The 25,054-nt window shown below is 37.4% G+C and overlaps 1 protein-coding gene across 2 annotated transcripts in view; it reads right to left on the minus strand.

Annotated features, from left to right (window-relative positions):
* Positions 1 to 1,172: 1,172 nt before the first annotated feature.
* SGMS2 (sphingomyelin synthase 2) overlaps positions 1,173 to 25,054 on the minus strand; it is a 40,737-nt gene continuing 16,855 nt past the window's right edge. For both annotated transcript variants that reach the window (XM_088056336.1, XM_005517503.3), the window contains exons 2-6: positions 16,670 to 17,302; positions 15,808 to 15,925; positions 13,962 to 14,115; positions 9,875 to 10,041; positions 1,173 to 9,125 (exon numbers count right to left, since the gene is read on the minus strand). In XM_088056336.1, coding sequence (XP_087912462.1) covers positions 8,922 to 9,125; positions 9,875 to 10,041; positions 13,962 to 14,115; positions 15,808 to 15,925; positions 16,670 to 17,124 — 1,098 coding nt within the window. In that variant the 5' untranslated portion in view covers positions 17,125 to 17,302 and the 3' untranslated portion in view covers positions 1,173 to 8,921. The remainder of the gene's footprint in view (positions 9,126 to 9,874; positions 10,042 to 13,961; positions 14,116 to 15,807; positions 15,926 to 16,669; positions 17,303 to 25,054) is intronic.

Below are 25,054 nucleotides of genomic sequence, written 5' to 3' on the forward strand. Positions count from 1 at the left end.
CTACTGTTATTAGACTATCTACCTTCACACAACAAAATCCCCACCTAGCCCTGGTTCCATCCTAGATGGTAGGCTTGTTTCTGCTTCAAATTAAGTTACTCTAAACATGGAATATTCTTCGCACTGACACTGAAGTTCCATCAAATAGATCTTAGAGAAGGCCATTTACTTGAAGTACTAGGTGGAAGTGATTTAAGAGAATTTATTATATGAAGGACAGCAACTTAGGGTACAACCACTTCAGAGCAGAGGAGTATGCTGCAGTGCCACCAGTGCACCTGGACATGTCACCCGCTCCGCACAGTCACGTGTCCAGATGAATTAAGGGCATCATGCTCATTTAAGAGCTGACTACAGCAGGATTGACACACCTGTCACAGGCAGGTACTTTCACAAGTGTAAGCTCCCAAGTAAGGGGCCTTTAATAAGAATCAAAGGCTCCGTATTCTCTGTGGATAGAAAGTGTAAGTTACTGCTGCCCAAAAATGCCTCTCTGAAACATCTGGAAGTGCACTGTCCATTATATACAATAAAATCACAACCAAAGGCGGGGATGGGGTAAGGCAACAATAGCTTCTGCAACAGAAGGCACAAGATAGTTTTTCATCTTCAGAAAAAATTGCTTGTGAAGCTTTTAAACAAAGCTAGAAAATTACTGTTGTTTCACAATCTAAACAATCTAGTTTAAGGTTCTTTCACCTGTTATTATAATGTCCTACTGTGAACTGCTTTGACAATTACGTTGTTTTACCTCTGTTCTTTAGGTAGTTACATGGTCATGTCCATCACAAGTTGAGTTTTTTTAAAGTTTCAGCATAATATGCATCTACACTGCATAATCAGTGTCCTCCTAATACATCTTTGTCCATCTCACATCCTCCACCTCTGTCTCCAAGGCTTCAACACTGATGATGAAACCAGAGAATGATTTTCTTTAAACTACTAGTCTGTCCCTTAATCCTTAGTACAATTCCTTCATTTTAATCTGAGTTTCAGAAGACTAGCTACCCTAAAATGTTTAAATTGGACAGAAAATTTAGAATTGGACATGTAATTTAGAACAATATACATGCTGAGTATTTTCCTGCATTAAAATACTAACTTTTTTGTAGTTTTTATATAAAAAAAATAGAAAAGTCATTTATGTATATAAAAAAGCATTTGGAACAGGCTTAAAATGTAGAGAAATTTTGTTTATTGAAAAGGTGTCACAACAGCTTTCCTTAGTGTTCATGTGTAATAAGAGAATACCAGCTCTTTATAATATTGGAGATCATTAGCACCATAAATGGATATAACATTTTTGATTTTTAAAGATGTGGGTGGTTATGTAAATAGTCCAGCTGTATTCATCAGTACACAGGCTGACCATAAAAAACGTCAACTTGTATGTGCCAAATAAACCACATAGGATAATTTCTTTAAGCATGTTTTTACCAAATTCACAGTTGACAGTGAAGTGATCATGACAGACAGCACCTCTGGAGAGAAAAGCTACAAGATGCTCCTGTTATTGCTTTTTTTAAAGTACAGCTAGTGCAATAGTTGGTTTTGGTTTGGGTTTAACACAGTGAACAAACTGCAGCACAAATCACAACTCTAGCTCTAGTATCTCTTGCACACATACAGCAAACCATAACACTCAGTTACCTAACAAAGTATCAGCTATAAAGTCTCAGCCTGAAAGTTTTACAACGTAAAAGCCTACTCTAATTGTGAAGAATTCATATAAAAATGACACCCAGTTTGCAAAGATCAGTAGAAACTACACTACCAAAGGTTTCTCGATTTGGTATTGCAGTAGTCTGCTGCGTGGTGTTTGCAAAACTGGACCCTAAAGCTACTGAACAATGCCATCTTATCTATCAGCTTCTTATAGTACACATTTTACAGCATTCATATATTACCATGTAGGGCTCCCCAGCAGACAATGTCTTTATCTTGCTTAGTTTTTCCAAGGTTGGATATACAGCTCCAACTAACATACAGAACTATGGATACACAGGATCCAACCTAGGAGAAGTCATGCAAGAAAAGCTGTCAGCTGACAAAGATGAAACCATGTTGCAGACAAAGTGAGGTCCTGCACTGTTTTTAGGGAAGTCTTGAGTGTTTTCAAAGTCACATGGAAAGCATGAGAACCACAGCCATCATAACATTATTGCTGCTTTTACTTTCAGGTTCCTGAAAGTATAACCCTGACCTCAAAAGCTAGCAGAACCTTTTTCACATCTCACACATCTCTCTGATTCACAAAAATAAACACAAACAAGTGTGCTAAACATTTAAGATGCAAGAATTGATTCCTGAGGCAAAATAAGTATGCCCTAGCATGTTAGGTTTTGAAACCTGAAATTATTTTCAAGTACTAATTGTGCAAAGATTTGTCTGACAAGAATGCCTTTCGGCTTAATTATGAGGCTTTCTCAAATGTATATCTTACTCTTCTGTATTGAGCCATTTAGAAAAGACAATTAGTAGAATCAGATGTAGTTAGACAGGAGTCTAAAGCAGCACAGGCTTCAGCATAAGCAGCATTTTGAGTGGCAACAAACTGAAAAAAAGTAGAATGCAAGCCCAGATTTTACAGAAGTCACAAAGCACTGCTAAGTTTCTCAAAATATAAGAGGGGTTGAAGTTCAGTAATATTGTTTAAGATTCATACACAAACACTTCAATGGTAGAAGTAAAAGTAAGCAGGGAGATAAATTTCCTCTTGGTATTCTCAACCCACCTGCCATCTTCAATGAATAAAAAAAATAAGAAAGCAAACAGCACATTTAGAAAGCAACTCACACAGCTGAAGTAACACCCAACTGTATTCTCCATTGAGTTGGAATGCAGTTCTCTGATGATTGGTTTTACAGAGATATGCCTTTTCAGCCCCATTTATAGTTTTGAATTCAAGTGATCTTCATTTTTTAGCTACTGCCACCTTTAGTACTGCACTGTCAGTCCAAAAGAAGCTCAAAAGGATAGGTAAAAATGGCTCACAGCCGTCTGTACTGTACAGGTACAACCTGGTTTGCCTTCCAAGGGAAGCCACTGTGTACTGAATCCAATATTGCTTATGCCAGAGAAACCTCTTTCCACACCCATGTGCCTGCATGGTGCCTGGCCCCAACTGCTTGAGATGCTTTTATTTCGGACTCATTTCTGACCACTTTTCCTCTTAATTAAAAAAACAAACAAAAAAAATCCCCAAAAGTCATCTTCAAACATATTTCAGCAAAGATACTTTCTGAAAATTGATCTCAGTTGGCACAACGGAGATTATTCTGTAGTAATTCTTTGCAATGTCCCCCAGTGCTAACCTCCTAAAGACCATATGCTGAGAGAAAATGCAAGAGCTGACATTATTATTTAGGCACAGCTTGAAAAAAGAGTATTTTTCCTAGAAGAAACCCATGCACAGATACCTTAAAACACCTTAGGTACTATATTCCAAGGGATCTGCAATTTTTCCATTGACATTTACCAGAACTAAACTCAGTTATGTTTAACCATACAGACAGCAAGTAAAGGACAAAAACAATCACTTTTCATCCAGAAGAACTGGGTCAGCCACTACAGAATCATTTGAAGAAGTTCAAACAGTAACTATAATAGCATAATACAGCAACTTTTGTCAACTGTAGTACAAATAAGACTGCATGTAACATGCAGACAACACAGTTTTAATTCAAAAAGTCACATACTGTTCCACCTAGTAAGAAGTGGTCTGCCCTCTCCTCCCTAGCTTGCATCTTAAAGGTTAGTACACAGCCAAGAGCCACAGAAAACTAGCTAGCTATTTGCTCAACTGCAAGTCCTTAGAAATTAAAAAAAATTTCACTGAAAGCAAGTCAAACTTACGTGGGTTTTTAATCACTGGTTTATAGCAGAAAGAAGGAATCCTCAACACCAGTATTTCATATACACATTAGAGACTGCACAGTATTGCTCCTTCATCTTTAAAGATCATTCAGGCATTGAGTGTTTAGTTAGGAAAGATGAGTTCAGAACTGGAAAGTTTCCCTGCAATAAATGAGCTACTTGTATCTGGCCTGAGATTCTCATGTGCTGCTTTCTAGGTTAATAAGATTTAATCATATGGTTAAATCCATGGAAACTGAAGCCAGCTAGAAAAAAAGCTTCAGTATGGTTTAAGCATTGCAGTACTTTGTTCTTGTTTTAGAAACTATTAGTAGCAGCATGTAGCAACAACTTATAAAAAAGTGCTAATAATATTTAAGTATTTTAATCTCCAAGCATCTCTCACTGAGTTAGGTTTTGTTCTTGTAGTTTAACTTACAGATGAGAGCCAGCACAGATACACAGCTGTACCATAGAATGATGTGCTTAATACTGATGCTTCCTTATAGGTCTGGGGTTTTTTTTGCAGAACTGTTACACAATTTAAATCTACACTTCTTAGAAGTTAGGTGTAGTTTTAGCTAAATTTCATGCAAAAAGCAATATATCATCACCATCTACTTCAGCATTTTCATCCTCCTTCCTTTTCCTTACAAATACTACAACAAATGCCCATGTCTCTATTCTCTGTTTCACAGCACTTCTGCCTGGATTCTAAGAAGCTTTATAAAGTGGCACACGAAGGCTTACTTATAAGCAAAGTTACTTTAATGGCATACTAGGATATTTTTCTCATGTGCACTTAAACAGCCAATATTTGAATGAAGCCTAATAGGAGTATTTACTTTTAAGATCCCTATTCTCAGTAACTGAATTTAAGACATTGATTTTACAATGCCTGGAACAGAACACTTCAATACAGAAGTGTTCAGTCTTATAGCATCACTAATTTTGTATGCACATATAAGAGTTCTAAGTAAGTCCAAAACACATGTATTGTAAAAATATCAAGATAACAACGGAGCTTGACAGCTATTAGATCTGCCAGTAAGGCAAAACGGTTGCAGTCCATCTGGCAGCTTGGACCCATTTTCAAAATTACCCCATCTTTAAGATCCAAGGTTTATGGATTAAAAAAAACCCCACAAAAAATAAAAAGCCCACTAACAAAGAAAAAAATTCCCACAAACAAATATAAAAACCAACAAGCAGCTATGGGAAAGTTCATTTAAAGTTAATGGAAAGGCTTCACCTTGCACTGAAGTTAATGGATCTGTCTCTAGAACAGTAAATCCCATCTAATGAAATGAGAAAAAGAATTTGGGTTAGTACCAAATAACTTAGCATAAACTGTCTAGCCACATACTACTGATAGGAGAAAGCCAGAGATTGAACAGATTCTGATTTAAGACCCTGGTAAGTGGATTTGCAATAATCCAATAAAGAGAATGGTCTCTCATGTCTTTTAAAGACTTCCCAGTTCTGTCTCTGTTGCTGAGCTTTATTTCTCTATTACATGATGGCAGTGTATTTTAACATAATTTTTTTTTGTAGTTTCCTTCTCTCCCAACTGTTTATTTTAAGGAGGGCAGCAAATCCAGTACTAGGGCTCATAGCAATGTTTAGCACAGCTATTTTTGCTACTACGCCGCCTGTGGCGATCTTTTCAAGAAAGCAGCAGCGAAGGATGACTAACAGTTAGTACCATTCATGTCCACGAGGGAGTGCTAAGCACGTACCGAAAAAGGAGTCCATTTACAGCGCTTTCCAAGTAGACATTAGTAATTTCTGGCACTAGAACTAAGCATCGGTAGCATGACCGCTTAGCACATTTCTTTAAATGCTCAAGGTAGCGTTTTAAATCCAGATTTAAATTTACATTCGGCATTTTAAGAAAGCCCATCACAACATTTAAGTCATACTGATAGGTCAGGTGTACAAATGTAGTGGATTTTTTCATTAAGCATCTGTAAGTTCAACATGTAAATGCTCTTCAGTCGAGAGGAGCATGTTATAGACACAGTAAAAGGGCAGCTCATGTGGCATCTGAGAAATATTACTGTAACTAGGAAAAAATAGTGACCCACTGGAAAGTATTGGGCACATACTGACCAAATAACACAGAATCACTTGATGGCAGTAGGTAAAAAGGAGAAACCTGGACTTTGCTCAGGCCTACAATCTCTTGCCTCATAGGATGAAACTATACTTTAAGCTTCATGCTGTTTGTGTACTATGATCACCAAGATGTTAAATTTAGTAATTTTTATGTAGAAGTTGTGTGTTGTATTGGATAAACTACCATAGCAGTAAGAACTAGAATATACCATTACTTACCCCTTTTTATCACCTTACATATAGGTCTAAAGAGTCATCAAATACAGTTTTACCATCTAAGTTTTTAAAAGCAATTAAAAGCTATTTTGTGTAGAGAACTGGGGTTTTCTGCTAATTAAACAAACACACACATACCCCTTTGAGAGCATTCATACAATGGATAAATATTAAGCACTTAAGGGAGGACTGAGCCAGAACAGGAATCAAGTATTTTGAGCTAGAGCTGCTACTTAGACTTTCCTTCTGTATTACAATAGAAGTCTCTATCAAATTCAGCAGTAAAATGAAAGCTCACACAGGCCAACATAAGCAGTCTTTACTTGGCTCTATTTTATAAATTTTCACATTTTTTTCTTTCAGAAGCAAGAACAAGTAAAAAACTCCAAACACCTTGTCCTGCGTGAAGAAAGCTTGCTTTGCAGATCTATTACAGAAATCCCACCGAGGCATGGTGGTGGTTATGCAGACAATTAGATATATCTAGACTATCAAAGTGTTTATTTTGCAGCCACCAGATGAAAAACACTGCTTAAGCTCCTGAGGTAATGCTTTTCATCATGCTATTTCCAAGGCACGCTGACCACTAATGAAATCCATTCATAACTCCTAAAAGATATTACTACAAGTGGATTAACATGACCATATTTAAGGTATCACAAAGCTTAGATTTTAGCTGAAAAAATTATCTATGAAGTAGTACTGATATAACAGGTATCTTGGGAGATCTGACTGGTGTTGGAACACATTCATTTATATGACAGAGAAAAAAGATTCAAAAGTTTTTTGATACTGGCTTTTTAGCTCTTCATGGTCTGCTAGAAGCAAGCAAATGAAAGCACAGATCTGTCCATACACACACAACTTCAGGGGCACATTATCAGAGTCTACTGAGCTCATTTGAAATAACAAAACCAAACATCAGAATTTCTTTTATAACTAAGTTTTTCCAAAAATGTATTGAAAGGAACACTTTTTATTGTATTATTTTGATAATGCACAAAAATATTTGAAATGCACTTCAAAAATAGTCTCATGTACAACTCAGAGCAATGATCCCCTTAACTGAAAGTTATTATACTTGAATACTCTGTATTTAATTTTACAACTTTAACTGGACTTTTTAAAAATAAGTTGTCACTATTAAATTGTGTTCACACTTGTCACTCAGTTCAAGACATTCTTAAAATATGCAGCATTTCATTTATATTAGTACCACCTCAACACTTAATGCAGTTTTGTATTTTCATTAGGTTTTAGTGAAGATCTGAATATTGAGTTAACTGCAGAAATTAATACAGAATATAAAAGGCTAAACATGGTGTGCTAATTTTCTACTTTGCTTTTACAACAATACAAAACAACATAAACCAACAAGAAACAGGTAGCTGTTAATCTGTGGTTTTGTTAAATGTTCACCTCATGGTAATTTTCCCCATTATCAGCCAACTTGTTTAAATAGCCATTTTAGCTGGACTGAAACCCTTGGAAAAAAGGGAATCTACATTTAAGTTCCACCACAGTGTCATTTAATATGAAATTATTTTAGGTTGCAATTGAAGAAATGCTGCTGTTGTAGATATTTCACCTTAGCACTTTTTTGTTTGGTTGTTTGCTTTTTTTAAAGTAAGTCACAGAAACATGTGTCAAGAGGTAAAAGAAAAAAAAAAAAAGAAATTCAATGGAGAACTATGGCTCACAAGCAAACCTGCTACATAGCTTCAGCATAAGATTGCTACTAAAATTAAAATGTTTATTTTAAACATAGCCCCATTTTGGACCTGGCCTTGCATTCCTCAAGCAGGTGAGAGCTGTACAACTTTTGCCTGCATCAACTCTATGATCACTCTTCCCAGTAAATAGTTTAGTTTAAGATGTGTGCTTTTGTGTATATATGCATCTATACACACTGCCAGGCACTGTATAGCTATATACATGAGGCCAGCTGCAATTCAAAATTTAGATGTTGAAACTGTGTCCCCTTACTAAAAATAAAATTTTAGGCTCCTTGAGCTCTGATGTTAGCAGCTTTTTCTAATTCACAATTTCATCAGGTAGCACAACTATTTAAATATAAAATTACTAATAAAAATGTAAAAATTGGTATTTAGTAGAATACATGGGAGTTAATGGTGGTAAGTAGTATTTTAGGGTCATAAGATATTCATACCCACAGTGTGTAAAAGAAGTCAGACTTGCTTTCACAGCTGTACCAGTCACACAAAGGCCTTACCTTCATTAGCAAGAATAATGCAACAAACCACTTCCCACAATTGTGTTATTTTTTTATAAACCTCAGTACACCAATATCGTGCCTTTACATTTTAGCATGTTTTTGCCCTTACGCACTCCAGAGCTCTGAAGATGAGACTTTTGGGTGCTTCTGTGGATGAGTGATAGTAATGGAAGTGTTACTGTGGTCTTTGGCACCTCTATCTCGTTAATAAAGCAAAGTCCTGCTCCATTTTTTCTTTAATTAAAAAATCCCATCAGTGGTGTATTTCATTAGCACTGAAGAGTAGAATAGGTCTGTACAGCCTGATGAGAGGAAAACCTCTGAAATGAAATACATATCTACAATTGTCTTTCCATCAATTGCACAGAAACTTGGTCCACTTCTTCAGTTACAGTCTTCTTAAGAACTTTGGTTACAGCATTAATGTTTTGGTAAAAAAAAAATAAAAAACAGACCAAAAATGAAAAAAACAGAGCAGATGCTTTCCTTTTTTTCTTCAGGTAGATTTTTCATTGTCCTCTCCTGTCTTCTGAACCCGTGAATACTTTTTGCATGAAGATTTGAAGCAGCTGGGAGGCCAAGATATTGGCCAGGAAAAACTGCAAGGAACAGAGCCTTGCACATTCTTCTCGAAGAAATAAAATATTGGATACCACCATGCTCGAGAGAGAAAATTCGTCTGCGAAGACACCTTTAGAGTCTGTATTGGTGCAAGCATGTAAAGAGGAAAAGGCAACTGTCAGTTTAAAGGCTTACACTCAATTATATTGAGTCAAGACAACAACAAAAATGCAATGCATTTGCATGCATTTCTGCAGAGACTGAATATTTAGCCTAGAAAACACAGAATTCAGATAGACATTATAGTCCAAATGCATACTACAAACTGAGCATCTTGACCACAAAGGGATACTTTGTTGCTGTGCAAAATTTGGGGCAACAAAGCACTCAAGCCATTTTTAATATGAATGCTTTCAGGCATGTTGTGTTTATACTGATGAATAACAGTTGAGAATTAGATTAAATGGGCTTAAGAGCTATGTTTCTACTTGAAAGTGCTGTTGAAACAACAGCAGCAGCAGCCTTCTGAACAGTGTACTCTTAATGACATTTACACAAGAATTGTCACTAGAACTGTAGGACTGTCTAGTTAATTTCAGTTGGCCAGAAATTTTATTACTCAACTACTGTTTATTCATAAGCTGAGACAAAGAAGGGATATTCTATACATCAACTACAACATTAAAACCTCAAAAGCTAAAAAAATATTTTTAAGACAAATAAATATTGATTTCTTAAATAACAATGAAGTGAAACTCCTTGCCAATTCTGTTTAAACTTCAATATGGAACATCTATTTTTATTCTGAAATTAAGAACTAACTTTTACCTTTAGGCAATTTTAACAAATGCAGGCTACACATTGATTGTGAAGGTATTTGCCACTTACCTTTTCATTAGCCATTGAGTGGTACCACCAGAAGAGCCGCGTGGTGATATAGTAGGCAATGATGACATCTACGGTATAGTGTTCGTGAGCTACCAGGATACAAATGATGCCAGCAGCACTCATCAGCCAGCAGATTAAGTGATACCACCAGAAATGACGCGGTGAATCTGTGAGACAGGGAGGTGACAGGGAAGAAGCACAGCAAAAAGTTATCTCTATTACTCTAACATTCCACAAAATGAAGGGGAAAAGATGAAATTAATTTAAGGCTACTAAATTTGAAAACATAACTCATATCACACTGGTACAGACCTCCTGATTGACTTTGATGAATCTACGTAATTAATTATACAAATTTACTGAGGTCTTCTTACTTTAAAGTGAGCACAAGATGGGTTAGACAACACTGCCAGCCATTTTCTAATCTGATTAAGTCTTCCAGTTAAACAAGTTCTAGGAATTTGGGGTGCAGTGAAAAATTGAGGTAAAACATACACTTTGGTTCATTAACTTGCGTGTATTTAATTTTTTCTTTTCACAGTCTATATTCAAGTAAGCTCAAGTCTCTGATACAACCTGAGCGGAGATCACAAATTAAACAGAAAAAGACACTAATTTTAATTCTTAGGTTTTAATTAATTTGCATGAAGCCTCAGTTCTGTGAAACAAAATACATTGTACAGAAAAGGAATTATGTGAATTTATACTCTTTAATGAAAGATTTAACAAATGGGAGCGAAGCCACTCAATGCATTTCAGTCACTTCAGTGGAAAAGTTCTCCTGTACTTCTTTCCCCATTGAAAAAACGCCCTGAGTGTCACAGTGACCATTCATAACTTCTGACAGCCTAACTGGCTTCTTTTCACTCAAAGTAGGAGGTTTTGGCATCTCTTGCCTTGTGGGGCAATGATCAGCCTTTACTTACACACAATACCAGCAGAAATGTTACTGATCTCAACAAGCCTACCCAGTAGGATCTCAGAGGCTGTAATAATAACTGTAGGGTCGTCACTTTTTGGTGTGTCAAAACAATAAATCCTCTTAACTTTCCCCAAAACACTGAAGACAGATATCCACCTACTGATTTTTTTTTTTTTTTTTTTTTTTAAGATAAGAAGCCAAGCAATCTCAAGAAATTGATGAAAACAGCAGTGAGCAAGACAGACATACCACGGCTAAAAGTACTAAAAATATCAATAACTATTCCGGTGAAAAATGTGGTGTGCAGAGAATAAGTGAAAAAATGGCAGAGTATGAAAGGAAGAGAAGAGCAGAGCAAAAACTCCACTAAGCATAAAAACCTCAGAATCTTATACCAAAGATGTTAACAAAAGAGCAAAAAAGACTGCCATAAGCAGCCTCTAATTCAGAGCAATTTTAGGGCTTATGCCCTAGTTCAGACAACATTTTGATCATCATATGGGAGGTGAAAAAAAGGAAAGCTATACATTTCTCACTTATAGAGCACAATATCAGAGAAATATATGCCTAACAATTAGGCAGCAGTCAAAGAGCTTATTACAAAAATTTGTATGATAAAATTGCTCCAATCCCTTATAGTATAAAGTACAGAAGAAACTAGCCCAGAAAATACTGGGTTGTCTTCATCTGTCCTGGAACAATTGAGTAGGTGAATAGCATTAAAATACAAGGTAAGGGACAAAACAAGGCAAACAATAGCTCTGTTATTAGACTACTTTTTTAATATTGCTCTGGTAATTTTGATGAGTTACAAATGCCATTCCTTTAGTAATATTCACATCACAGGGAAGAACTAGGTCTAAGAACCATCAGACTATAATCAGCATCTTAAATTTCTGTTCAAAGAACATCTCAAATCTGCAATTTGCAGTCTATCAAGGACTATTCAAGAGGTCCTTTTATACTTCGGTTTTTGTGTAAGGCAGAATGCAGTACTGCAGCACCTTGTTCCCTCATCATTTTAAAAAAATGGAAGGCATCAAACTAATGCTGGTTAGTCTTATTTTTGTTTCAGTGAGAATTACACGTTCCCATAAGCCAAGCTAGCATTTGTATAATTTGAGATACAACAACAGGAGGCAAGATTCCAACTCCAAACACCTGAACTGAGAAGGGAACTCCCCACTACATATTCATGAGTGTCCAATCTCCCAGGATAGAAGCACTGCTTACCATATATTAGATTTAGAAGTCAGTGCTAAATTCTCTAACACTTCAATAGATGCTTTGGGTGCAGCACAGTTTTTTTTCCTCCCATGCCCCACAGCAATATAAAGCCAATGGGGAAACCATAACCATCATCTTCTGCATGACTGTCAAATTCTCATCAACTACAAGAAGCATTATGTAGGAGACTTGAGCACAAGACATCCAAAGAGCATGAATTAGCTTTCCATTGCTCACAGGAACTAATAAGCAATACACCTGAGAAAAGTAATTTTGCTTCTGAATGAAGTATAAGTGTGCAATGATGCTGTGTTCAAGCCACAAAATTCCCTACAACCCCTGCAGCTAACCTGCACAGAGCTAGTGTGCACAATTATTACAGCCTGTTCCATCCAAAATTTAAATAACCTGTCAACAAATGATGAAAAGCTATCTTGTTTCAATCAAGCAATAAACACTTACATAAAGATAGAGGTGACATATTTAGCCACATTTGGCCCTTAATTAAAGCCCACAACACACTTAGCCTTATCACAATCTCTAGGAAGGTGATGCAACAGCTCACCCTTGAGGCCATCACTAAGCATGTGGAAGACAAGAGAGTGATCAGGAGTAGTCAGCATGGATTCACCATAGGGAAGTCATGCTTAACCAGCCTAATTGCCTTTAAAATGTGGACAACTGGCTGGATAGATAACATGAGACAACCGATGTTGTCTATGTGAACTTCAAGCAAGACTTCTGACACTGTCTCCCATGATAACCTCACAGGCAAGGCTGGACAGTTAGTGAGGGTGGACTGAGAACTGGCTGAATGGCAGGGCTTGAAGGGTTTTTAACCAGTGTCACAGTTTAGTGCAACTCAAAGGTTCATATTGGGCCCAGTATTGTTTAACTTACTCATCAACAACTTAGATGAAGGAATAGAGTTCATCCTCAGCAAGTCTGCTGAGGATGCAAAGCTCAGAGGAGTGGCACTGTGCTGCCCTTCAGAAGAACTCACACACTGAAGGGATGGGCAGAGCAGAACCTTCTCAGAAACTCAGCAAGGGCAAGTTCAGGGTCCTGCACTTGCAAACTAAAAACTTGGTGCACCAATACAGGATGGGGGCCAACCTGCTGTAAAGCAGCTCTGCTGAGAAGAACCTGGGGCTCCTGGTGGCCAAGCTGTCCATAGGCAGTGCCCTCATAGCCAAGAAGGGCAGTGCAGCCTGGTGTATACATAAGATCATTGCCAGCAGCTTCACAGAGGTAGTCCTGACACTCTACTCAGCCCAGTGAGGCACATCTGGAGTTCCAGGCTCCCTGTACAAGACAGATGTGGAGCAAGTCCAGTGGAGGACTATGAGGATGATTAGGAAACTGGGCACCTCTCTTATGAGGAAGAAGAGAGGAAAACAGGCCTGCTTAGACTGGAGAAGTGTGAGAGGAAACCTTATCAGTGTGTCTAAATATCTGAATGGAAGGTGTCCAGAGAACAGAATCAGACCCTTCTCATTGGTGCCAAGCAATAGGACAAGAGGCATCAAGCAGGAAATGAAGCACAGGAAGTTCTATCTAAATGTGGGAAGAACTTGTTTATTGTGCAGGTGACCATGCACTGGAATAGATTGCCCAGAGAGGCTGTGAAGTCTCCTTCAGTGGAAATATTCAAGATCTGTCTGGACACAATCCTGTGCAATGTCCTCTATGGAACTCTGAGCAGAAAGGTTGTGCTTAGATAACCTACAGTGGTCCCTTCCAACCTTAATCATTTTGATTTGACTACAGCCACAGTTCCATTTCCACTCAATTTGTGTTTCAAATCCATATAAATACAGTCTGCATAGAACTGACTAGTAATTTTTGGAGGGCAGTAGTTCTACATGTACTTTTGTAATTTTTTTTCACAGTACAATGAATGTGAACAAGAAAGTGCATTGAAATACAATCACTTACACTCTTTGATGAACAGATAGACCAGCGTTAATACTACAGTGTGTCCACTAAACAGGAAGTCTCCACACAGGATGTGTGATCCAGTTATGGATAGACCACCACCAGAAATCAGTCGCAGGATTCTCTGAACCTTTGCCTGAGAGTCCCCATTCAACTGTAACACCAGAAAGAAGTAGAAAATAAATTTTGAGATATACCATGACTCAAGTAAACTTCTTTCCCAAAAACATGTAGAGTCAGAGAGCAAGGGATAAAAGGAGAAATTATTTACAGTTTACTCTTAAACAAATAAACACACATTTCAAAGTTGACAAATGACAAAGATCAGTTTGGTAACACTAGCATTCTGTCTATGCTTTCCCAGGCTATTTTAAAATATGCATCATATGAGAAGGAGATGCAGAATATACTGAGAGGTAAACATTAAAAGTTTTTAAGGTCAGATCTCTCATGACAGCAGTTGACAGAATGAACAAAACCCATTAAAAACCTTGCATTAACAATTATTCTGTTATTCTGTTCAGAGCTGACCAGTATTTCCACTGAATAAAAACCTCCAACTCACTTCATTTTAGATTTAGTTACAAACTCAGTCAGGACTTAACTCATATTTGGAGGATGCACATTTTCAAAGCATGTATTAGGACCAGCTTTTGATTTCTCATAGATACTAGGCAGTTTTATCTAGCTGTTTTAAATTGTCTAGGAAAAAACCCCAAGAAAAATAGATAACTGTATATATAACTATGTTCCATAATCAGAAAAATATTCATATATGACAAAAAAAATCCAGAAATGTTACCATCAAGTGTTTTTTCAGAGTTCAAGCAATTCATCCTGGTTTAATGCTAGCAAAATGCACTTTCAGCAGAGAGATTTACATTTTCCTTTGATTACCTTTTCTCATTCCTCAGTACTATATTCTACTACATAGTCATTCCCCAAGCTATTAGAACAAAACCATTAAATCTTTACAATAGCAGCAGTTAAGGCATTTTCAAATAGACACTGATTCATAAGAGAAGTAATTCATCCACTATATCCCTAAGTTGTCTCAACATAGAAGACAACAGCCATGATGCTGTAACTCAAGACTGGAAATCTTATCCAAGAGGTGACAAATTATCCCCCCACTAAGTTGGCAGTACTTTTTTTTCAGTACAGCCAACACAACAGAGTTTATTCTGAGGAATTTTAGCTTTTTATTAGTAATCTTAAGTGGGAGTAACAGCTCCTTTATGTCACCACTTAACTGGTGTCATTAAATTTTAAAAATATTTTTATAAAACTATCAGCATATCCATGTTTCTGTATGTATCCGTTCATTTACTCAGCTGAACTTGTTTAAGTCACATTCCTGTACATTTTGCAGGCTGGAAGCAGAGACAGGCAGCTGACTTCAGGTATTGCAATAGCTCTTGACCTAATCGTGTGAGAAACCAGGCAAAGCACATAACAGTGTGTGTTCTTAAAGGGATACATCAACACAAGCTTGCATATCAGCCTATCAATTACAATATTGACCTTGGGTATCCTACTATATAAGAAAAAATATTGCTACCGTAGTAAGAGTGATTAGCTTGAGCCTCAGAAGCAGGTTGATTGATTTAGTAGCAGCACTATTTCAACCTAAGATGCTCTGAAAGGGAGCACGCAACTGTATTAGCAACTTGAGGCTCTATTATCACATGAGTTTTGGTTTACCACTACCTATGTTTCTGAAGACATCAACTGAAAGTAATTTGTGTATTCAGTAATACCTGATACATTATCTTCTATTTGTTCTAAGGAGCCATCAGGACTGATGCAGAGACTAAGGCAAGAAGCAAGAGGCAAAGACTCTTACCTTTGGCGCACACTGAAAATGCATTCCAGGCACAGGTAAGGTGGTAACGTACATGGTAATACAGCGGTATAGATACAAAGTTCCTATTATAAAAAAGAACCTGCGTCCCACTATAGATCTGAAAGTAAGGAAAGGGAGGAAACAGAGTGCAAAGTTTACATGCAGGATATTCAACAGTTACAGAGCTCTAGCTTCATTAGATAGTTAAATCCTTAAAATGAAAGAGCAGCTTCATCCCAGCTATTCACCATACACTTCTCTGAATCAAATATTAAAACACCCCTCTTCAGCTTTTAGTCTTGTTAGCTTCTTATAGTGTGAAACTCCCACCAATTTAATATGGCTTCAGTTTAACTTACAGGTGGGGTCAGGCAGTTTTCCTTAACTCTGACCTTTTCTTTATAGTCCCATAGTATAACTGCATTCTTGACTTAAATATATATAGTTTAAGCAAATAAAGACACAGGAGAATTTAAGCAAATAAAGACACACTTCTATTTAGCTGTAGAGGACAGTGGGTTCTTCCCCAGATTTGGATGAGATTTTCTTACATCATCACAACTTCCTCAGTTTAAACATCCCCAGGTCAGTAAACACACTTTGAAAAGCCCAACCTCAGAATAAATTTGACTACTACAATATAATTGCCAGAAATCCAGAATTCAAAAACATTCAATAATCAGAAAACTAGTATTTTCATACCTGGCATGGACACTAGAACATTCTGTAAACAAGGCATCCCTTGCTATTTTCCTGCCAGTCCTATTCTACAATATTGTTACGGATCTTACCGTAGAATTTCTTCTATTCAAACTGACCAACATAAACATACAGCAGAGAAAAAAAAACATTGCTAACTTACTTGTATCTAAGAAACAACCACTGGAATATCCATAATCCAAGTAGTATCATTCCATTAATTTCTGATACAGAAAAAGCCCATTTCACACGATCAATGTAATCAAAAAATTTGTCAGGCAAGGGAGGGCTTAGCTCCTTTGGAGGTACTCTCTCATGGACCACAGTGATCATGACAGTTGTTAAAATCAAGTTGAAGAGAGCATAGACAAAGGCAATGCCTGTTTTCCACCATTCCAGAGGAAATTTGTTCCTAGATTCAGCAGGCATAGCAATCTGGATGTAATCGGGATACTTCTTCGATGTTTTTCGCAAGCCATTAGACAAGCCCTTTGGTTTGCTAGTGCCATTTTTGTTCTCTTCACTGACTGAGAGAGTAGGTCGAGAGTAGCCACTAGAAGTCTCATTTGGCTGACCCTCCATATGCTCCTCAAGCTTTGCTGTCTCAATGGTATTCATTTCCAAGCTGTATGGCCAAAGAGGCTTTATTTTTGACCAATTTCTGGGCTCTCTGAACCGTTATTCCTTAAAGTCCAATGTTCTTGTTCCTAGATGACTTTTGTAGAACTCTAAAATGCATCCATTGTGCTTCCAAAGGAATTTGTGAAGACAAATCTTTCTTCTAGAGCTGAATCATCTGCAAAAAAACCCCAAAACAGATACTGAGAACCTTCATTAACTAGTAATGTGACAGGGAACAAAATATTCTCAGAATACGCAATTTTAAGTATTTAAATTCCATCCAAGTCTACTTACAAACACAGTCAAAAGGCAAATCACTGTGAAATAATTCAAGCTGACTCCTACTCAAAAAATCTCATACCAGTTTAAGAACTAGTACCAGCTTAGGCTTAGGGTTTTTTTTAAAGGACAAGATCCACAGACTTTAATGATCATGACATCACTTGCTTTATTAGTTATCAGAAATAAGGCTAATCCATACTTGCAGCAACATTGAATTTTACTACTTAGAGATATTCCATGCAAAATATCCTGGTTTTGACCATAGGGTTGCTACAGATAATATTGGTTGTCCATATAGATCAGACAAATCTTGTCAGTTCAGGTGACAGGACAAAAAACAGAAGGGCAGTACAGGATTTGATTTTGTAGGGCATAAATTAATTTAGATTCATCTAGAAAATCTACTCAATAGATAGCTACATTAAATATTAGATCTAAATGAGTATTCCATCAAGTCAAAAATGCATTTACATAGCCACTGTAATACCCATTAAATGTCTGAAATTTCAGATAACTGAGACATATACCCCTAGGATTCAATTCTTAGTTTTGGTACACTACACACAGAACAGACGACAAATGAACCTGTGCTTGTCCTTTAGCTACTTTGAGAAAAAAATCTATTTTGATGGTTTTTAAGCAGGAACAAATAGAAAGAGTCATTATTACTCAGGATTTATTTCAGGCTGCATTTGCTAATTCATAAAAGTTTTGTAAGCTAAAAAAAAAACCCAGGTAACCTATTTTTCTGTTTGGCTCCTATGGCAAAAATAGTATTACCATGTATAAATTGCTCCCCATCTACAGTAAATTGTGATTCTCTTTTATTTTAGTGGTTCATGCAAGAGGAATTCAGTACTGCAGCCCCCTCAAGTCTCTGCATGCCAACACAGGCTGCCAGTCTGCCATGCTTTGCGTACAATTAAGTCATCATGATGGCAGCTAGAGCTGACAGTCTCCCTAACCATACACCACAGGACTTGGCTTAAGAACATGCAACCTGCTTAGAGGACAATCTAAATCAAAAAGAGCCTGGAAAGTCAAGTGATTGTATTTTGGTCCCTCCAGCCTCATCCCACCCAAACAGAGAAGACATTTAACACAGTCAGCACATAAATCCAATTGATTTTCTGGGTGCTGCTCCAACCACCAAAAAAGAGAAGAGATAAAAGTTCAGATGTGAAAAATGAGATTCATACAAATAATACTGAAATAGCTGAGAAGCATTTCTAAATTTATCCCCCAGCAGTGCTTCTGAAATCCATTGTCATTGGTTGACCTTTTCTAAATACCTGGTCAACAAGCGTATTATAACTATCCACACACAACACACACAAACAACAAACACCCAAGAAAACAAGTGGTGATTTTTGATGCTTTTTCTCCCTCTTACCAATCATATTGTGATCTCTGCATCTCTAAGAAAAGGGCATGTTTAACCCATCAGCCAGGCAGCAACTTCTCTGATGCTTCCTACAACTAAAAATACCCTTTTAGAGCATCTACAAAAGCAACAGCCTTACTCAAAACTATACCAGAATAATATTTTAGCTTTCACAAGTCTTCTTCTTAACACACACACACACACTTCTATTCCTCCTGCCTACTAAAGTTAAGCATAAGACAGAACATTTTAGTGACAGTAGAGAAAAAAATCTGAACCTAATTGCTTATGTTTGGGAATGCATATACCTAACATTCATCTACTAAGTCAAGACTTCACTTCTCACCATTATGTTACATATAGCAGTCACTGAGGCAGCAATCAGCAAAACCTGGTAAATTTTACATCCTGTGCAGTTGAAACATTATTAGAATTAAGCATTTACTGAGAGCAAACTACCTTTGGTATTTCCTTCTCTTCCCCACAAACACCTAACCTAGTGTGCCTGGTTATATAAGTGAAAGATCTTACTTTCAGATGATTAATGACATCCAAGTAAGCCTTAAAGATAAAAAAGTATCTGAAGTACAGATGAACAATAACCTAAGAACCTAAAAAGCAGAGTGGTGCTCATGTTCTCATATTAACTTATTAAGCAAAACAATTATAGCTACAGCTTGCAGAAGAAAGTTGTGTTCCTTCCTGGTACTTAAAAGTATGGATTGTAAAGCATATTGATCTACCACTTCTGATGGCTCATCAAGATTATTTCAAGCAGAGTGCTTACTGTGGCCAAAAGTTTGTTTACATTGATAATTAAAGGTGCTACATATCATCAGATGAGTGATCTGTAAGAAGGTAAGTGCTTCCTTTTATAGTACCTTTTCAACCTCTTTCTCCCATATTCTAAAAGAAATTAGCAACCCTATTGATGAAAAAGACAAAAGTCCCTCTTGAAGCTCTCAGTCACTTGCTGCCAATCTGACTGGCCAGAGAAGTGACAGATACAGAGCACCAACAGCCTCATCATACTCTGCTACTAGCTGTAAAAGGAACTCCTCAGAAGTACACAGGTTCTTCTGCCAAGTTCCTGTCCCCAATTCAAATATCCATTCACATACCCATAAGGGGTGTAGTTCCTTTTAGCTTCATGTTGTCCTTACGATCCTTTAGATAAATATCCGTTTGATTTTGTTGTCAAATCCAAAACATCCTCATATCAAAACCAGAAGATGCCCACAAACTGCCTGGTAGAAGGCCTTAGAATTCTTCAGCATCTAGGCAGCAATTCTTAGATCTGGCCATCTTGCCAACACCTAGATATGAAAGACCAGCTACTGGGGAGGTCTCAAACTCACAAAAAACTGGCCAAATAACCCAAAAGGATAAATAAAATTCTTATAAGGGATACCTACAAGTTTTAGGAACAAGTTTTTTTTTTGGAACCACTTCTATACCTTCTAAAAATAAATGTTACCTCATGAAGAAGCAGAGCTTCTTAACCAGCAGCTTCACAGCAGAAATCACAGCTGTCTCAAGGAACAACATATTTCAAAGAAAATCTTAAGTAAAAAGACTCTAAAAGAAGATGATCCTAATATTTTATCCTGAGCTCCTGCCTGTTCCCATGCAAACAGCTCCCTTAGTTTTCTGCATCCCCACTTGACTGTCTTTTGAAAGAAAATAGTTGATGGGGGGGCACGGCTTTGAGGCAAGCATCAGAAAGCATGTCTGCATTTGGCTCTTTATGCTAGAACTTAAGAATAACATGGAGTTTTATTTAGCTTGTTAGTCATCCGATTTTCATCTAAAGGTCACTTTCACATAAAGTTAGCTCCCAACTGGTATTTCTCATCCAGTATTGGAACTTCAACATTTCTCATAATATTTTCATTTCTATAATTTATGAAGGACTGAATAGTTTGCACTATACAATTTGCAAAGGTTTTAAAATAAGCAGCTTTTAACCTGCTGTTTCAATACTATTTGAACAAGAGCATCCATACCATTGAAACTGATCTATTCTGACATTAAGAGAAACTATACCTTCATATACAAAATGGAAAAGATTTCTGACAGTACTATTTTGAAGCATAATACACTTTTGTTAAGGCTGTCTCAAACATTTGATACAGCTGTATTCTTGTATTTGGTTGCTGCAGAAAAAGGGTCTGTAAACAAAGTACAATTTGAAGTAACATGAGAGAACATTTTAATATATTTTATCACAGTTACTGGGAAAAAATTGTTAGATACCTTGCATTTTGGTCAGTTAAATTTTCAGGACTACCTGTGGAACTAGAACTAAAAAAGAAGCAAGGTTACTGATGTTATCTAGACAGCAGTGAATAAAAACTTGCTTTTAGGGATTTCTCTTTAATTTTTATTTTTAAAAGCATTCCAGGTCTCAGTTAATTTGTATAGTATCCCTTCTTCCAGGCTATTATGTACATCTGACAGCATGTGGACTGCTAGAAGGGAGAAAAAAGAAACCCATCACCACTGAAAACCTCCAAAAGACAACTGCTGTGATGGTAAAGAACTGCAAGTAAAACAAAGCTGGATTACAGAATTAATCCATTCATTATCATCACATTATCACTTGCAATAAATGTTAATGCTTTTTATAAAAAGTTAACTACTTATGCCATATAAAATTCTTACCAGCAGTAGAAACAGAACAGTTACTCCCTCTACCTTGCAAGTCCCTCATTTGTAATTACTAATATATGAACAGAAAACGTCTTTAAGAACTAAGTCCCTACACTTCCCTAAATAGAGGGCAAAAGCTTCAGAGTTACAAATTATCCATTTATACAAACCAAGTTTTACCAGTCCTCTGGAATTCTGTTTCTTCATACCTCTTAATAGTAAAGTGTTTGTTAGGTTCTGTTTTCCTAGTAATTCATTATCTGGTGTGTCAATGCAGCAGTGTCATGTTTCTGAAACACTATGTCCCAAAAAGCACAAAAAAACCTCCATCTGTAGCACTGCAGAATGGTTTGGGTTGAAAGCTACCTTAAAGATCATCTAGTTCCAACCCTCCCGCCTTGAGCAGGGATGCATTCCACTAGACCAAGTCCTCAAAGCCCCATCCAACCTGTTGCCAGTAACTAAGCAAGCAAGGAAAAAAGTATCTTTAAGCTCTTTTACATTTTGAACACTGCTGAGTAGGTTTGCGTTAACTGCATGAAGGCATCTTCAAACTCTTGAAATGTTTGGTCCCCAGGCTCCAAAGGACTGTATTTGGTAATTAAGAGGCTGATGTCCTTTGAAGGTGACACCATGACGTGGCTAGATTTTCTTTGTGATTATTATTACCATTATCTTTCAAGAAACAAGATCACAATAGCTGTCAAATATTTCTTATCTTTTAGTGCTACTGTAACTCATTCCAGAAATAATCCACACCTACATGACAAGGTCAGTTTTGTTTGCAGGTTAACAGTCTTTCCTAAAAAAAAAAAAAAAAGAGTTTTGAGAATGGTCAGTCATACATCTGTAGAACCAGCAGAATGAACAGAATCATTCAGGTTCGAAGAAACCTCAGGAGGTCTCTGGGCCTCTGGCCAGGATCAGCAATGACTCAGGGTTTCAATCCAGCTGTACTTTTAATGCCTCAAAGATGCACAACCTCCCCATGCAGCCTGTTTCACTGCATGGTTGTTCTCATAGTGAAAGCTGGACTGTTATTTTTGTTGTTTTGGTGTCTTGTTTATTTTTTAATTGTTAAACCTAGTGGCTTTGTATCTACTTCTTATTAAAAGCTACAGCCTTTGTATCTCATCTTCCCACTGCTGTGAAGAGCCTGGCCCCAGTGTTCCTGATGACATCCTTGTAGGCATGAAGGGGCTGCTGCAGTCGGGTGCCTCTGAGACTTCTCTTCTTCATGCTGAAGCAACCCAGGCTCCCCCAGGCTCCCCTCCCAGGCCTGTGCTCCAGCCTCCTCACCACCCTGATGGTCCTTCTGCTGGGCTTGCTACCAGTTCATGTTTTGCCTGGATCAAGGACCAAAAACCAGATACAGTATTCTAGACACAGCTAAGTAGTACTGAGCAGAAAGGAACAATCATTTCCCTACAAATAACAATTTGCTTCCTATGCTCCTATTAAATACAGCTCAGGACAGTGTTGGCTGCCTTCACTGTCAATGCACACTGCTAAATCCCTTTTCAACAGAGCCAAAAGAAGTATTAACATTCCAACATTAAAGTCTAAAGCCTAAAGACTCCTTTGCAACTTCTTTATACCAGAAATACAAGATTAAGGCTTCTTCCTGCTTAACCCATACTCTCCAAAATGAGACTGTTTCAGTATTTCAGATCTGCCCAGAAAGGTCTGTTAACCTGAAGTGATATTTAAGCTCTGAATCAGCTACTTTTGAATAAAGGCAAAAAGGGTTCTCTATCACTGCATATTTTGTAACATTGCAAAAAACATTTGGCTCATAACCTTCATTCATTAGAAAAGACCACTATAAACACTGTACAAAGTATGGAAGTCACTGTACTACCTCAGTCTCATCAGACAAAATAATGCCAAAAACGAGTGCTAAAATAAGCCTCTGGATCAGGCTTTTATGTGCAGGCTGGCTTCTCATTGCTAACTCCTTTCATTCTGCTAGAGCTTCACAGATACTGCTAAAGAGCCACTACCCAGAGCAAGATTCTTCTCTAAAGAGACAGCAAAGTCTAAGGATTTGTTAAGAGCCCAGCAGCTCATCTGATGCCTCAAATCTTTTCTAGCTGACACAGAAGTTGCAAACACTGGCTGTGAGGTATGAGGGACCAGCACAGGAGGCAGGAATGCTTTAGACTATTTTGTGAAATCTTCCACCTAGTTACTGAGGGTAAAGGTTGCACTTCATAATGGAAAGTCAGACCCAGAGATTAGTCACCACTTTCAGTAAAGGGCGGTGAGGAGTCACAGTGACTAATGTGTGCTTTAAAGTGACTGTGCTACAGCTTATCAGCCATCGGGCAGCTAGAAGAGGAAGCTACACACTTTGTAAATTTATCAGTGATATACCCTAAGAGTATTTGAATAATTATTAAACAGATAATGCCTGTCAAATCTTTCCCCTGTTACTTCCAAAAAGCAGCCATACCAACTCCAAAATAAGAGAACATTTATGAGAACATCTGTTCATTTTCTGCAGCAAGAACCCTCCTCCTGGAAGTTTAAAGTGAGAGGACAGTAGTTGCTTAAATCTGCAGAGCGTTTTACAGTATCAGCAGCAATACATATAAAAGTTACACAATCCAGAGAAAAGCTACTTTAGCACTGAGGTGTACAGAGGCTCCTACCTCATAGCTCACATTTTTAAAAAGACCGAAACAGACAATATCCTTGCAAAGCATAGGACTGTAATCCTCACCCCACATGAGTTCTTAGGACGGGGCATATTTAAAACTAATTAGTATTATACCATAAGCTGGTTTCACATATCCCTCAGTTCATGTGGCACATTACAAATTGTGACTCAGGACACAGCAGCAACACTTGCTGTGTTCAGAGGCTCAAGCAGCAAAAACATCCCCTTTCAAAAACAGCAATATCTGCACACCCACACCCCTTTGTCTGATGGTATTCTGACCAATGTTTTACTCTTTATGCCAACAATACAAGTCTAGCACACCACACTGTTAAAACTGGTCAGGAAAGAATCAATGACTTGCTTCTCCTCTCTTCTCTATGAACAGTTTTCAGCTTGCTCAACTGTTGTTGTTGATGTAGTTGCCTGGAAAGCTTTATGAATATTAGTTAAGAGGGATGATGGTGACATAATACATCATCTACCACTCACAGTAAACAGAGTGACTAAAACTCACCAGGAAACATGATGTAGTCCCTATTTTGGTCTTCCCCTTTACCTTCTTGCCAGGCCTACCACCAAGCAGCAACTGCCTAAGGCTAATGCATCACAATCAGCACCCCCAGTCAAATAGAGATGGGGAATACACAGACCCCTCATTCAAGCTGTTTGTTTACAGGCTCAGACATCCAAACCTACATCCAGCTCACATACTAGATGCTTCCTTCCCACTTCCCCCCACATCAGCTTTTGTTGACACACTTTCAGAATTAAAACCCAGTAAATTTAATTCTAACACCAAGAAGTTAAGATTACTGAGCAATTTCAGCAATTACCACAGTGTTTACTTACGGGATTAGAACAGCAGAAAGTAACTTTTCCATAATATACTAGCGTCCAGTTTGCACTAACCAAAATTATATCAAGCTTTCTATATGTAACTGGGT

The sequence above is a fragment of the Pseudopodoces humilis genome, chromosome 6, assembly GCF_049639895.1.
Source record: "Pseudopodoces humilis isolate 2021_Gansu_Grassland_sample_001 chromosome 6, ASM4963989v1, whole genome shotgun sequence".
NCBI classification, from domain to species: Eukaryota; Metazoa; Chordata; class Aves; order Passeriformes; family Paridae; genus Pseudopodoces; species Pseudopodoces humilis.